Consider the following 16991-nt stretch of genomic DNA (forward strand, 5'->3'; position numbering starts at 1 on the left):
GGCGTTGTTATCGTGGCAGTCAAAATAGATCGCCCATCATCGCAAACATGAGTTTCATAGTTTCAAATGAAAATAAATTTGACGAGTCAATGCTGATCAATGTTCTCTGCGCTCTACATTCAGTATCATTGCAAAGCAGAAACGAAAACAGACAGTTTGCTGTATTTCATTCTCCTCTGTGACATAACCCGGTTTGAACGCAGGTTTAATTCATCTCACGATACGAAAAGATGATTTAGCAGAAACTGATCTTGCTCTGAGTAAAATATTTTCTAAAAAAACTACGCTTAAAAACTCTCCAACGTAGAAATGAATTTCTGCTGCTGTTTCGCTACTTCTATTAAATCCTCAAAAGTGAAGTTAAAAAGAAAATGTTTTTTTTTATTGCTTATTTATCAAGGAAATCTTGAAAAAACTTTTCTTTGTTCTACATGGAAGTCGACTGAGAAAAAGATTAGAGTTTTTCTTAGCTTCAGATAAATCATGCCATATAATTGCGCTTTCAATCACATGCTACCAAATAACAGACTATTTTCCCCGTTGTTTTTAATTGATTTTTCGTATCAGATTGGGCTACGAAGAGCGACAGTAAGGCATAACTTTCATCCTCTCAATGACGGTTCCACCGAACGGATGAACCAATCACAGCAGCCCACTTCCTTATTTGGCATGCCTCGTGCCTGATGTTTCCATGGAAACTCAGAAAAAGTCCGATTCATCAGCAACTCAGTCGTTTTCCTTCCTCTGGACCTGACGTTGGCAGTCTTGTCTTTCTTCAGCAACCTCTTGTTCCTGTTTGCCGTGGCGCGAATAAAAACTCAGCAACATCCTTCGCTCATACTTTTTTGTAGTCTATCAGCCACCGACTTTATTTGGGCGATGTTTGGCTTATACAGCGGGATCAAGAAATCCCTTCATGTACATCTGTGCCCTCCAAAACTAAAGGAAGAAATTTACTGCACTATTTTCTGCGTTCTTGCAACCCTTAGTAACCTGGCCGTCAATAGTAAAGACCGCTGCGCGCCGTCAACAGGCCTCTCTGGTATCTAGGTCACATTACCAGGTCACGTGCTATAATGGAAGCCATTACCAGCTGGCTAACGAGTGTGACGTTAGTGTTAGTCATTTTTTTGGTGGAAAAATTTCAACCTGAGATTAAAATCAAAACCATCATTGGCGGGCCATTCTGCGCGGCTTACAGCTAAATAATCGTTGTTTATAACTTTGAAATTGTTGTGACCAACAGAGCTCATCGGAGAAGAATGCCGCAAAGTGGCGCAAGACATGCAGCAGCAGCGCTGAGGAGAGAAAAGAAGGTGGCTAAAACAGTGGCTCTTAGCGCTGGTGTTTACACGCTTGCCAGCTCTGATTACTCCCAATGTTCTTAATGTACTGGGATACTATAAAAATAAAGCGCCTTTTGAACCATTTTTTATGATATTCATTACGTTAAATGGTCTCTTAAACCCGCTTATCAACTTTGCAAGAAATGAAACCCTCCCGGAGATCGTTAGTTGGATTATTTGGATGTCAACGCCATGTAAGGTTGGTCCCGGGGGCAGCAGAGGGAGACGTACCGACACTAAGAAGGACCAACGCGTTTGCTTAATGATACCGGCCGTGCCTTTAGTGCTGCAGAAACATAACGCTCAGAAACTCGGCTATTCGTTGATTTATTCTCTATGAGGTGGGACCAACTGGTGAAATTTAAGGCGGAAATGCGACAAAAGTCAGTTTCAAAAGGGAGAGGTAGAGGTCAGGTAAATATAACGAATTCAAAGAACCTTTTAGTCTTAAAGAAAATTTCAATCGTAGACGGCTGGGATAGACGTTTGACCGATCATAGTTGATTCCTTTCCGTTTCCGCCTTTATTTACTTTGTGGGTGAATCGAAACATTTAATTCAGAGGTAGTTGCATGGATAAAACGCCACCATCTCGTCCTTCCCTAACGGAGAAAAAATGAACGATCTTTAAATTAAAGGGTAAGATACCTCCCCCCCCCCCCCCCCCACCCCACTTTAGGGTAGCCCCGTAAATTTGAATGGAATTTTAAGAGGGTTGAAGAAGAGATAAAAGAAAGAAAATGATTTTTAAAACACAAACAGACAGTTGATACCCACGCAAGAGCACTTCAGGCTGCTAGTGGACTAATTTGGTATTCGTCTATTAATTATTAACCACAAATTCTAATTTTAAAACTTCACAAAATCTTCAATATTTCTTATTTCTCTTACTTTTACCAATCTTTCTAGAAAAACTATCTCCTCCCAAATATACCCAAAATTCACCTAAAAATTTACAAAACACCCCACAACATAGATTCACGGGATAAGCAGAGCGTTTTTGGAATGCTTGAAACGTGAACGAGATATTTCCATTAAATCGATTTTAAGCGGCTTGGAAACGGCTTTCAGGTTTACCCCCGCCTTAAAATGATGACGATGATGATGATGATGATGATGATGATGATGATGATGATGATGATGATACCGACAATACCAAGAGAGAAATGTTTTGACCTTACGTTAAAAATAACGGCTGTAATTAGGTAACCGATCTTAGGGGTATCTTTACTTCGAGAATTGCGTCATATGATCTTCACGACGCCACTTTTTTTTTCACTATACTAATAATAGTGATGATGCGACTCTTTAAAATTATCTCCCCAATGAGGATTAGCAAAGTTAATTCCTTTGTCCGCTTTCAAAGGAGTATTATTTTTGTTTTACTGGTTTCCTGTAGTGGACCCCACGCGTCAAATATGTTCATTCAAGTATTGTAATTATTCCCTCGTGTGAATACTGAAAATACGCCTTAATAAACTTAAGATGTTGTTGTTGTTGTTGTTGTTGTTGTTATTGTTATTATAATTATAAAAGATAGTGAAACAGTAACGGTGATTTCAAAAAGGGTAATTTCTAGGTCCGTAAAACTAGACTGGGAACCGTGTAGAATTGAATGCGAGTATTAGAGAGGTTTCAACATTTAGTTTTCATAAGAGGGTTCTTTAAACCAATACAATTATATTTCTGTTGCATGGATAATGAGATAATGAGAGATAATAGTTAATTAAACCACCCTTGGCAGCCAATAGGCTGAATTACGGATAATTTACAAATTTGGCAGAGCAAAAAAGGTAAAAAATAAGAACTAGACAAATATAAAAATATAATAAAATCAAAAATCCAAAACTAAACGATCGAAGAAGCACTATAAGAATCTAAGGGAGTCAAATATAGCCGAACTTTAGGTATAATACAAAGGAGTGTTCATGGCATTGAACATGATAAAACTTCTTTGGAATCTGTTCGTCTTACACAATGGCATAGAGAACATACGCGTGCGTCTCAAAGACCCAGGACAACTATTGCGCATAGGCAACAGGCAATGAAGTTTGATAACACTGTTTTCCATAATCTCTCTCATTAAATAGGCGCTGTCATTTAGAGCTTTTGCATCCATAGTTGAAATATTGGTCAAATAGATTCAAATTGCTTTTTGTCATGGTGTCAGCCTCATGAACAATTTTGTTGCTTTACACTACAAGAGATCGCCAGCGAAAAGTATTCAGAACAATTTGTTTAGGTGCGTTTATGGATGTGGTCCGCTACATTCAAAATTTCCCAATGACCCCGGTTATTAGATAATTGGTCCCAAAATATTTTTCTGCTCACTTCGGGAATACCTTATCAAGTAAAGGAAGTAAATTTGAAAAGTGGGGGATTCCCCCATACATCCGCACGAAATTTGTTGTTCTTTTGGGAAATTTTCCAACGCACACGCCGCGGTAGGTACTTTAAGTAGGGTCATTAAAATGTATCATAATTATAATAAAATAGCAAAGTGTATCACAATGGTAATAAAAGAAAGCCAAAAGTGTATAGCCATAAATAGCCATGTATAGACATGTATAGCCGTGATTAGCCATGCATTGCCATGTATAGCCTAGTATAGAGATGTATAGCCGTGTATAGCCATGTATAGCCATATATAGCCGTGTATTGCCATGTATAGCCATGTATAGCCATGTATAGCCGTGTATGGCCATGAATTCCCAAGTATTGCCATGTAAAGCCATGTATACCCATGTATAGCCGCGTATCGCCATGTATTGCCATGTATAGCCGTGTATCGCCGTTTATATCCATGTATGGCCATGTATTGCCATGGATAGCTATGTATACCCATGTATAGCCGTGTATAGCCATGTATAGCAGTGTATAGCCATGTATTGCCATGTATAGCCATGTATAGCCGTGTATCGCCATGTATTGCCATGTATAGCCATGTATCGCCGTGTATATCCATGTATAGCCATGTATTGCCATGGATAGCTATGTATACCCATGTATGGCCGTGTATAGCCATGTATAGCCATGTATAGCCGTGTATCGCAGTTTATAGCCATTTATTGCCATGTATAGCCATGTGTAGCCATGTATAGCCATGTATAGCCGTGCATAGCCTTGTATTGTTAGTATAGCCGTGTATAGCCGTGTATAGCTGTGTATTGCCATGTATAGCCATGGATAGCCATGTATGGCCGTGTATAGCCATGTATTGCCGTGGATAGCCATGTATTGCCTTGGATAGCTATGGATAGCCATGTATAGCCGTGTAAAGCCATGTATAGCCGTGTATAGTCGTGTATAGCCGTGTATTACCATTTATTGCCATGTATAGCCATGTGTGAGCCATGTATAGCCATGTATTGACATGTATAGCCATGTATAGCCGTGTATAGCCATATATTGCCATGTATAGCCATGTATAGCCGTGTATAGCCGTGTATAGCCATGTATAGCCGTGTATTGCCATGTATTGCCATGTATAGCCGTGTATAGCCATGTATAGCCGTGTATTGCCATGTATAGCCGTGTATTGCCATGTATTGCCATGTATAGCCATGTGTAGCCATGTATAGCCATGTGTAGCCATGTATAGCCATGTATTGCCATGTATAGCCGTATATAGCCACGTATGGCCATGTATTATCGTGTATAGCCATGTATAGCGATGGATAGCCATGTATTGACATGTATTGCCATTCAGTTTATAGCCGTGTATAGCCGTGTATTGTCATGTATTGTCGTGTATAGCCATGTATAGCCGTGTATTACCATTTATTGCCATGTATAGCCATGTGTAGCCATGTATAGCCATGTATAGCCGTGTATAGCCATGTATTGCCGTGTATAGCCATGTATAGCCATGTATAGCCGTGTATTACCATTTATTGCCATGTGTAGCCGTGTATGGCCATGTATTGCCATGTATAGCCAATGTAGCCATGTATAGCCATGTATTGACATGATTGCCATGTATAGCCGTGCATTGAAATGTATTGCCATATATAGCCGTGTACAGCCGTGTATCGCCATGTATAGCCGTGTATGGCCATGTATAGCCGTGTATAGCCGTGTTTAGCCATGTATAGCCGTGTATTGCCATGTATTGCCATGTATAGCCATGTGTAGCCATGTATAGCCATGTATTGCCATGTATAGCCGTATATAGCCACGTATGGCCATGTATTATCGTGTATAGCCATGTATAGCCATGGATAGCCATGTATTTCCATGTATTGCCATGTTTAGCCGATCGGCCAGTAAGTATATTTGTGTTGGCGGTAAGATAGGGTACTGCTTAGATTGTTAGTTAGTCTATTAAAATTAAATCTTTTACGTTTTTTCGTTAGAATTTAAAGCAAAGTAGTTATTCCTATTTCTCCTTTTTCTGTGAATCGAGATAACCAGGCTTTCTTTCTACAGTGTAAAAAGAGTCTTGTGCGAACTCTTCAATTCAACTTATCAAACAAGTTAACTTACTTTTACGACCGGGTGTCATTTTTCGACGTTCACCCCTTGGTTTTTTCATGTAATCTTGGCACATGTTACAAATGTAAGGAGGCAAATATGGGGCTTGAAAGGGTGGGTCCATATGCCATCGCTCTTCAGAGCAGCAACAATAAGTTTATGATCCGAAAGAATCTTATTGGACAAGAAGTACTCTCAGCAAAACCAATGAAAAAATCTCTGGTTAGGTTTTTTACTAGGGTGCTCAAATGCCTCTCTTTCGTTTTCACGGCGAAGCAATCGAAATTCGAAGCGTTTGGACGCCAGATAGAAGATTCCTATTCATGATTAATAAGAACCGCTATCCGTATTTACAATCAACCATTTACAATACCTCAACATGCAAATGTATGAAATATAACAAAAATATACTTACTGGCCGATCGGCTAAACGTGTGCAATACACGGTTATAAACGGCGATCTACAGGTATACATGGAAATACATAGCTATCCATGGCTATCCATCGCTATCCATGGCTATACACGGCTATACACGGCTATCCATGGCTATCCATGGCAATACATGAAAATACATGGCTATCCATGGCTATAAACGGCTATACACGGCTCTACATGATAATAAATGGCTATACGTGGCTATTTAAGAATTGGTTCATGCTTAGCGTGCGTATATCGAGTTATGGATGCACGCGGGAAGTTTGGAGAGCACGAGAGAAGCGTAAGAGTTGGCCGAGAGCAACTCTAGCTTCTTGAGTGCTCTCCAAACTTTCCAAGTGCATCCATAACTCGATAGACGCACAGCTAAAAGCATGAACCAATTATTTTATAACATAGTGAAAATAAAGTTAATGATTCCTGGAAAACAGGTTTTGTTCCCGATTAATTACAAAATTCTCTGTACAAAAATAAAGGGCGAAAATGGTTTCTCATATCGGTTTAATCTTAACGTTTCATTAAACTTCAATCTCTTATAAATATACATTTTTTATGGTGTTGTCTCTCTGTAAAAGTTTTTTAATAACACAGTGCGCGCATGCTTACCCCATCTGACTTGCACACGTCATCGGATGGACGCACGGCCGTGCCTATGTTGAGAAATGTACCATGATGACGCCAATAGGAATAAGATTAGGATGCACGCGCGCTATGTTATAAATACGGCTATACATGGCAATACATGGCTCTACATGACAATACATGGCTATACATGGCTATACATGGCAATACACGGCAATATATGGCTATACACGGCTATACATGGCTATACATGGCTATACATGGCTATACATAGCTATACATGGCAATACATGGCTATACACGGCTATACACGGCTATACGTGGCTATACATGGCAATACAAGGCTATACATGGCAATACATGGCTATACATGGCTATACACGGATAAACATGGCTATACATGGCAATACATAGTATAACATGACTATACATGGCAATACATGGAAATACATGGCTATCCATGGCTATAAACGGCTATACACGGCTATACATGGCTATACATGGCTATACATGGCTATACATGGCAATACATGGCTATACATGGCAATACACGGATATACATGACTATACATGGCAATACATGGAAATACATGGCTATCCATGGCTATAAACGGCTATACACGGCTATACATGGCTATACATGGCTATACATGGCTATACATGGCAATACATGGCTATACATGGCAATACACGGATATACATGACTATACATGGCAATACATGGAAATACATGGCTATCCATGGCTATATACGGCTATATATGATAATACATGGCTATACGTGGCTATATACGGCTATACATGGCTATACATGGCAATACACGGCTATACATGACTATACATGGTAATACATGGTAGTACATGGCAATACATGACTATACACGGCTATACACGGCAATAGATGGCTATACACGGCTACGCATGGCTATACACGGCTATACATGGCAACAGATGGCTATAAACGGCGATACACGGCTATACATGGCTATACACGGCTATACATGGCAACACATGGCTATAGACGGCTTTACATGGCAATACATCACTTTACGTGGCTATAAATGGCAATAAATGGCTATACATGTCAATACATGGCTATACACGGCTATAGACGGCAATACATAGCTATACACGGCTATTCATGGCTATACACGGCTACACATGGCTATACATTGCAATACACTGCTATACATGGCTATACACGGCTATACATGGCAATACATGGCAATAGATGGCCCCACATGGGCATACATGGCTATACATGGCAATACACGACTATACATGGCAATACATGGCTATACATGGCTATACATGGCAATACATGGCTATACATGGCAATACACGGCTATATATGGCAATACATGGTTATACATGGCTATACATGGCAATACATGGCAATAAATGGCAATACATGTGTATATATGGCAATACACGGCTATACATGGCAATACATGGCTATACATGGCAATACATGGCAATAGATGTCAATAAACGGCTATACATGGCAATACATGGCTATACATGGCTATACATGGCAATACATGGTTATACATGGCAATAGATGGCAATACATGGGTATACATGGCAATACACGGCTATACATGGCAATACATGGTTATACATGGCTCTACATGGCAATACATGGCAATAGATGGCAATAAACGGCTATACATGGCAATACACGGCTATACATGGCTATACATGGCTATACATGGCAATAGATGGCAATACATGCATATACATGGCAATACACGGCTATACATGGCAATACATGGCTATACATGGCTATACATGGCTATACATGGCAATACATGGCAATAGATGTCAATAAACGGCTATACATGGCAATACGCGGCTATCCATGGCAATACATGGCTTTACATGGCTATACATGGCAATACATGGTTATACATGGCAATAGATGGCAATACATGGTTATACATGGCTATACATGGCAATACATGGCAATAGATGGCAATAAACGGCTGTACATGGCAATACACGGCTATACATGGCTATACATGGCTATACATGGCAATACTCGGCTATACATGGCATATAAGGGTATATATGACAATACATCATATAATTATGATACACTTTAATAACCCTACTTAAAGTACATACCCACGCCGCGCACGTTCGACCGCTGTCCTGAGCGTGCCATGATGATTACGTCATTGTTCTATTTTTTTATTGGCTGGCTATTTTGGGAGCTGCCCGCCATATAAAATGAACTGGCCGACTGGGAAAAAGCTCGGAAAGAAACCCGGTATAAAAGGAGCTGATAAATATAACTTCATCATGTCCAATCTCGGTATACATCGAGTGGAAACCTTCTTCTGCACAAATGGCCAAGACGAACTCCAGGCACCTGATGAACGCATTGAAAATAGTGCTTGTTGGCGATGCAAAAGTCGGGAAAACATGGCTGCTCTCTCGAGCTCATGAGCTGTACGCTACTTTGTGCGATGGTTACAGTTTGCTTAAAAAGCCGTTTGATCCTGCATTAGTGTATTCTCCAACAGCCTTTGAAACCTGTTTTACAAATGTCGACACTGCAGATCTCGGGAATTACCAGACAAACATTTGGGACACCGGTGGAAGTGCAATCTTCAATTTCGTTCGGCCGGTAGCTTACATTCGTGCCGATGTCTTCATGCTTTGCTTTGATTTGTCCAATCGTGAGTCGTTTAACAACGTAATAGACAGGTGGCTGCCTGAACTTCACAAGTATCAACCGAAAACGCCGGTTCTTATTGTGGGTACGAAGTCTGATCTCCGAGGCGAGTCTGAAAGGTAAACGATGTCCCCACCCCCGGCCCTGTATCAGGGCTATCATAGCTTTCTTAGTAGTGCATATAGTCCCGAGACTATGATTTCCACACAGCCACGTACATTAATTTATACGTACAGACATTTTTCTTCTTCTTCTTTTTTTTGTTTTAGCATACTGAAATGCCAGGGGTGATCATCGTATACCCTTTAGGTGTGAATTTGCAAATTCGTGTTAACTGCTGATGGTGCAAGAATCTGCATTTGCCACTAGTAGAGTTTTTTTAAAGTGACTAGGAGCCAAAAAGAAAACAACATCACAAAATGAATAGATATACATGTAAATTGTAAAAAATTTCAGGGACAAAAGATTAAAAAACATGACTTCGCCTGGGTGGGTTGACATCTTGACCATCACTTTTCTATAAAAGAACACATCCAAGTCAGCTTTCCTGGCAGATGCCGTGGTCTCTTGCCTACTACTGGAACCTTTCAAGCACGAATAAGAGTGTTTGATCTGTCTCCGATTTCCAAACACCTAGCCTCGTTTTTTCCAGCCCACTTCTTGGTGTTTGGTAGCCCGCGAACAGGCTTCCTGGCGCATGCTCAGATGGGAAGGGGGAGAGAGAAGGGAAACTTCTCCCTTCTCTCTCCCCCTCCCCCTCCCCGTCTGAATGCACGCTGGGAAGCCTGTTCGCAGGCTACCAAACACCAAGAAGTGGGCTGGAAAAAATGAGGCACAGCCAAATTTTTTTTAAACCAACTTCGAGGTGTTTGGAAATCGGATAAAACACTCTTTCCAGTGTTTAATATAGCTTCTCAATTACCATTTATAACTCTTGGAGAAATTCAAAGCAAACTAGTTCACCATTTTTTATGATAATTAAGGTCACTTTTCGAAACTTCCTTCATGGTAGTGATTTCTGTTTTTTCCTCTTCATGCATTATTAAATTAAATGAATTTGAGAAGTTTATTGCCATAGTGATTAGTATGCCACCTGACAAATCTGCCCTTCTTTGCAGCAGTAGTTCCAGTGATTTGGTATCAGCTTGCGAAGCCCAAACTGCTGCTGAGAGCATGGGATGTCTATACCAAGAGACTAGTGCACAGACTGGTGAACTTGTTGCCGCTGCTTTTGAAACAGCCGTCAAACTTGGGCACACAAAAAGAAAGGACGAAGATGAGCAATCACAGAGATCACAAATTCTCAACAATGACTTTGATCCAACCTGGATTCCACCAATGAGTGAGTGATTATATCTTGGGAATATTAAATCATAGAGTTCCGTGATAATTATTATGAATGTACACCTACAAGTTCACTTTTAAAAATTTCACATGCACTGCCATCATTTTTTTTATGACCTATGATTGCCACTTAATCATGCAGAAAGCACAGATTCTTTTTGTGAAAGTACAATTGGGCAACCATCAGTGATATAACAGTATTATTAATATTGTCTTTAAAAGCAGAAGTAGGCAATACTAATTTCTAATTTTTTGTACATGTAGTCATGCACTCACTACAATAGATGTTCATTCACTTGTTACAGAAACGTTCCCTTTCTTTAGTTAATAAACAAGTTTCATCAATCTGCAGTAGGCTTTATGATCCAAATGTGTTGTGGTACAAATCCCTTCCTTAGATCTCACACTGCCTAATTAATTTGTGGACTGATACATAAATGATATAGAACTGACTGCAAGTCAACCACATACAGTAGCTCTACATTTAAGTTTACATGTTGCTGTCATTTCTTTAGACTTGTGAGAAACTTTACTCCATGTCAATAGCTAGCCCTGATCCTTACCCAAATAAATGTGTTAGCACGCTGTTACCAAAATTTAATAAAATCTTGAGAGAATCCTCCTATAAACTACAGAAGTAGACCCCCCCCCCCCTCCCACCCCAGTTAGAAGAGGGGGAAGGGGTGGAGGTACAGAAACTTGTTTACTTTCAGTCTGGAGGCAATTGAAATTGGGATAATAAAAGATAATGAAATTTAAGTACTTGAAGCTAAAGTCAAGGGTATTTTCAAAAACCCATTCCATTGCCATGGTAACAACTAACTTTTAAAAGCTATTGGCGATGATCAGGTAATTTTATGATATCAGAATCTTATCTGTCATGTGCTGGCTGTATGATTAAAGGCCATGTCAAATGCATACTCATGCAGTTAAAGAACAAAATTTTTAATCCAATAATATTATTTGTTGTTGCAACATAGGGTCCCCTCCGGACATCAAGATTGCACCTTCAACTTATGTCAGTGATTTCAAGAAAGTTCTGGAGGACACCATAAATGCTGATGTTCTTTTTGAATTTGAAGATGGGAGCCAAAGTATTCCTGCACATAAGATTGTGCTGTGGCTAACTCCTTCTGCTTTTAAAGATGTTTTGCAAGATAAAAGTATTAGCAACTATGAACAATTCAAAGACCTGTTTGAAGTTACTGAATTTTCTGATGATTTTAAGCCATCACTGAATGACTTAACTGGCCAGGAAACTTGCCCAAAAATGAGAACTGTCATAGGTTTGAAGAATTGGATTTCCAGGGAGACCTTTGTTAAGATTTTAGAGTTTTTGTACACTGGAGAGGCAGGAATTTCAAAAGATATGGAACAAAACAAAATAAAGGAACTCTTAACAGCTTCAGAGAAGTTAAAAGTTCAATCACTCATAGACGTTTGCAATTATTTGCTTGAACGTGTGGATCCAAAGAAGGATGGTGACGATGACCAGAAATCACAAAGCTCAAATCAGGCAGAGAAAAGACTTCCACATCTCTCCACCCCACCACCACGAAATGTACAAACTCTGTTTCTGGACAAAGAAGCGACCTTGTTTTCAGATGTGACATTTCATGTGGATGACACTCTGGTTTATGCTCACAAGGCAATCCTTGTTGGAAGATCTTCTATTTTCGCTGCCCTCCTGAGTGGACGTTTTAGAGATGGTAAAAGCTCTGAGGTATTAAAATGTTGTTATTTTGTGAAAATTAATGTAACTTGGCATTTTTTGGTTGGGCTTTTATCTGCTTGGGTTCTTTATCCCCTGGGTCTCAGAGACCATAATGTGCTGATCAATTCAAAACTTCAACATTCTCCTCCCCCCACCCCACCCCCATTTGAACTTTTGAAAATTAGGTTATACTTTCTCGCCTCCCAGGGCCAAAACTGATGCCGTTCAAATGCCTGCCCGCAAGTGCTCCAAGACTTTTTCTCAAGGACAAATTGTCAGCTTTGATCTTTCAATAATTCCCGCATGTTCTGACCTTTAAAAACTATTTAAATGAAGCCATATTGAGTGAGCCAACTGGGAAATCCTGCCCTTGAAAAACATCTTAACTCCCAAAAACAGGAAAACCCAAGTATAAAATCCACTAAACCAAAAGAAAAATCTAGTTTTAAATTCCCAACCCCGATCACTGCCCCATCATGGGTGATGAAGGTTTTTATTGATCGGCACATTATTTATTCATTCACTTTTGTATGATCGTATAAATGTGAGAGTTCAACCAGCTTAAATTGTAATATTATCCAATCATCCATCCAGCCATTGATTGGTTCATTTATTTGTGCAGTCAATCAGTAAGACAGTTACAAGTCAGTTTTACCTTCAACTTAGTAGTTACCTACCTTTCTTCCTTCCTTTCTTCCTCCTTTCCTCTTCCTTCCTCCTTCAAGTTCTTTTAACTGTCTTTGTTTAGTCATTCATGCTGTAAAATTTTGGTGCTTAAACCAACCAAAAATCCTCCCATCTTCCATCTACATACACCATGAAAAACCTTCTTTAATGACCTTCTGACACTCCACATAAAACCTTGTCCTCAAAACTGTACATTAATTTTTATTGTCTATTTAATTCAGGTGCATTTGCATGGAATTGATTGTCAGAGTTTCTTGGCTTTGTTGGAGTACCTTTATACAGATCATTGCACGTCTCTGGAAAGGATCCCGGTGGAGAATGTACTTATCCTTGCAGATCAGTTTTGTTTGGCACGCTTGGTGCAGATTTGTGAAAGCCACATACACAAAGATTTGCAGCAGATTCTAACTGAAGCATGCTTGCCAGATTCCAAGGAGATTATGGATGCACTGGCCTTCTCCAGGGTCAGTAACCTTACATTTTTCATAAACACTGTAACAACTGTTATGAATGGTGCATCCTAGTAATATGGAGATATATATTCTTGTACAGTTCATAACCATGTGGGAAAAGCAGCTACGTGATCTTAGAAGGGGCGATTGGAATACAGAAAGAAAATTGGGGGTATAACCACACATTTTTCAGAGATAATAAATGCGACAATAATTCTAAAATGCTGTATTAAAATACAAAGCAATGAATGACATTTTCTGCCAAATTAAACCTCAATTACTCTATCTCAATTCCAAAATGCTGTAAAATACAAACCAATGTAAGACATTTCCTTCCATATTAAACCTCAATTATCTCTCGAATATACATGCAATTTTCCTTTTTGGATATCAAGAACCCTTGCTGAGATCCGTTTTCCCCCCATAGTTATAAACAGCACAGAAATATCCCTGTATCAGTACTGATGCCACCCTGATAGGAATCTCGAGTTTCTCAAACCAGAACATACATGTATGCACAGTAATAAAAGGAGGCTGATGGCTTATCTTTTCCTTGTAAAAATAGTTTAACTCAAACCCATTCCCCTCAGATGGCATTATATGTAAATGTATTTGTTTTTTTCCATCACTTGAAAAGAGAGAGCGTTATTGTCTTGATTCTAACTTTGTTTTTTCGAAGTTGTTAGAAGAAGGTGTTTTCAACACTGTTGGGGATTAAAGTGGTCTGTTTATCCCACCCTTCACCATAAAATAATTATTAATTTTACACCCACTTGCAGTTTTTTGTCAAGATAGCTACTTTTAAAATCATGCATTAATTTTAGCCCACCCTTGAGTGCAAACAAGAACTGTTCATTGTCTACACCAGTAGTGTTAGGCAGTGATGTACTTATCCAGGGTGTACCCCACTCTCTCCTCCCAGATGTTCAATGCAACACAGCTTACCAACTGGTATCTTCACTTCATTGCCTTTAACTTCACAAGTTACCAGGGGACTGGGAAAGAGCTAGACTTGATTGTCAAAGAGAACAAGCAGTTCTTTGAAGAACACCGCTGGCCACCCCAGGACTACTTGCAGGCTCTGGAGCAATACAAGCTTGGTACAAAGGGAATTATAGCCGTCACAAGAAGACTGCGTCTAAAAAGACATTCGTGTTTGCCACGGATTAAGTGTGTTGTTATGTAGGAGAACTGTTTGAGTGTCAAAAGGTTTAAAAGGAGCACTGTCCTGGTGATTTTGCTGTATTTTGGTGAAAACTGCTCAGACATTTGAGGAAAAACGTCTTTGCTAACATGAAATTGCTCTCAGAACACCGGGAAGAAAATATTACGGGATTTCTCCAAGGAAAAACAAACTATAATTAGTTTTTAGCGACTTATCTAAAATACACAGTCAAGAATCCTAGCCATCCGCAGACAAAAATGATTGACACTAGTTTCTGTAAACTAGTAGGGTTATTGTTAACAAAACTTAACCAGTATTTTAACGATTCTATCGATTGAAGTATGTTTTTTTGGCTATACAAAGTAACACTAAAATATGTGATACTGCCCCTTTAAACACTCACCACAAGATAATTTGATAAATAGTCTTCTCAAGCTCATTAATTTGTCCAGTCCAGACATTTCAGCTAATGCATCTTTAATCTTTAATCCTTATTTGGTATAAGGCTACACAGATACGTCCATGTCTTTGAAAGGGCACAAAGCGATCTGGGAACACACGGGAGATGGGCCGTTCTTTTATAACAGTTTTTGTCAGACTCCCAGCTTGCTGAGTGTAGAGTATATTAATTCTATACTCGATCTATTTTTATACGTTATCCAGTGTTTATTTCTATACTTGATATTGATTTGCGCATTACAAGTATTTAGATAATTTATTTTTATGATTATTAGGACTTTTATTGTTTGTTGTTTTCTGTGGGTCTAATGTTAAAGACACGGAATCGAAAGTTCGTATTGCAATATAAATTTTCGATCCTGAAAACGAAACTCTTTTTTGTTTGAAATACAATGTGACAGGATCAAGGAACAACTTTTTCTCTAACGTGTTAAAAAATGTTTTGATTTTATGATTGAGAGATTTTCCTCTTGTAAACAATTTTACATGAGACTGGCATGATTCCTGAATAAAGAAAAAATGACAACAATAACCACCTCTCTTACAGTGCGTTTATTTGTTAATGCATCAGTCAATTTCAGCTGTGCCCATCCCCCCCCCCCCCGGACAATGGTGGGGCATTTTACCGCACTGTCCATCCCGGGGGTCGGCCATTAGCCTTCCTAATTCCCGGGGATCGGCCCGGGAAGGGGGGGGGGGGGGGTGTATGGGCACAGCTGGAATTGACTGATGCATAAGATGTAACAGGGTTCACCAATTGTCGGTTCTCTGTTCGAAAACACATTACCCGCCGCAGAAATTTGGATTAAATTGTGAAGAAAAAAATTATAATATAGAGTTTTCTTTAGCGAAAAGTCACTTGAAACTTTCGCAACGCAGAAAAAATAATCCCTTATTTTCGAAGTGGCCTGCAAGTACGTTGTTAAGTACCAAAAAGGCCAACTGGCATTTTTGATAAACAACAACAGCTCGTAAATTTGGGGAAAAAGTTACCTGTCCCTTAAACTTTCAGCGATTTAACCGTGTCAGTTGATTTATAAAGAATCCGGTCATCAAACTGTGCGAGATACACAAATGTACCTTTTAAAAGGCCATTAAATGATGTACGAATACAGGAAACATCATTAAGAAAATTTTCTTGTAATTTTCACATTGGGTGGGTACCCTTGATTTTTGCTGGGCGTTTCAAGTTACAACTCGTGAATTTTTGTTTTTCGTTAATTTTTACTCGGGATTTCTTTACCTCCCCTAAATTCTATTTGAATGTTCTGTCTTTGATTGTAATAACTGTAATAATATTAATTTTATATCCTTAAACAGTTGTAAGTGTGGCCCGCCTAGATTAGCTCTCGCTACCTGCGGGCCAGTCTCTCTTTTTTGCTAAATTTTTGAATTTTTGAATAAACTTGTAAACTTGTAAAACTTGGTTAACAAAGAGGAAGATAGAGTTTACGTATATAAGCACGGTTTCGCTCTAAATTATCTTGAGAGAAGGGACTACAACAGAACTCTTAGCAAGAAATGGAGTTGAATCTGTCGTTTATGTTACCAATAGTATGCAGGGTTTGTGCTACTCCTTGAAGTTCTTGAAAAGCCCTGGAATTTAATTTTAGATTTCAAGGGCGCTTGAAAAGCCCTTGAAAAAAAGAATTTTT

The 16991-nt window shown here is 39.2% G+C and overlaps 1 protein-coding gene and 1 pseudogene across 2 annotated transcripts; both read left to right on the forward strand.

The window, feature by feature from the left end:
* Positions 1-643: 643 nt before the first annotated feature.
* On the forward strand, positions 644-1686 carry LOC146485363 (uncharacterized; annotated as a pseudogene).
* A 7360-nt stretch (positions 1687-9046) lies between these two features.
* LOC146485364 (rho-related protein racA-like) lies at positions 9047-15859 on the forward strand. Of its 2 annotated transcripts, none has more exons than XM_085103263.1 (5): positions 9047-9634; positions 10634-10857; positions 11840-12582; positions 13482-13724; positions 14635-15859. In XM_085103263.1, the coding sequence occupies exons 1-5, from the start codon at positions 9186-9188 to the stop codon at positions 14896-14898; spliced, it is 1923 nt and encodes a 640-aa protein (XP_084959389.1). In that variant the 5' UTR covers positions 9047-9185; the 3' UTR covers positions 14899-15859. The 2 variants fall into 2 exon arrangements, with proteins under 2 accessions (XP_084959389.1, XP_084959390.1); XM_085103264.1 differs by having other exon boundaries at positions 9071-9634; positions 10637-10857.
* The last annotated feature ends 1132 nt before the right edge of the window (positions 15860-16991 follow it).

Source organism: Pavona decussata, unplaced genomic scaffold (assembly GCF_977016875.1).
Source record: "Pavona decussata unplaced genomic scaffold, jaPavDecu1.1 SCAFFOLD_26, whole genome shotgun sequence".
In the NCBI taxonomy this organism is placed as follows: domain Eukaryota; kingdom Metazoa; phylum Cnidaria; class Anthozoa; order Scleractinia; family Agariciidae; genus Pavona; species Pavona decussata.

Excerpts from the sequence above, each read along its gene's own strand:
- LOC146485364 (XM_085103263.1), top strand. The coding sequence starts at position 9,186 with ATGGCCAAGACGAACTCCAGGCACCTGATGAACGCATTGAAAATAGTG. Across the intron at positions 10,858-11,839 it reads AACCTGGATTCCACCAATGA|GGTCCCCTCCGGACATCAAG; the intron begins GTGAGTGATTAT and ends GTTGCAACATAG. Across the intron at positions 12,583-13,481 it reads GAGATGGTAAAAGCTCTGAG|GTGCATTTGCATGGAATTGA; the intron begins GTATTAAAATGT and ends TATTTAATTCAG.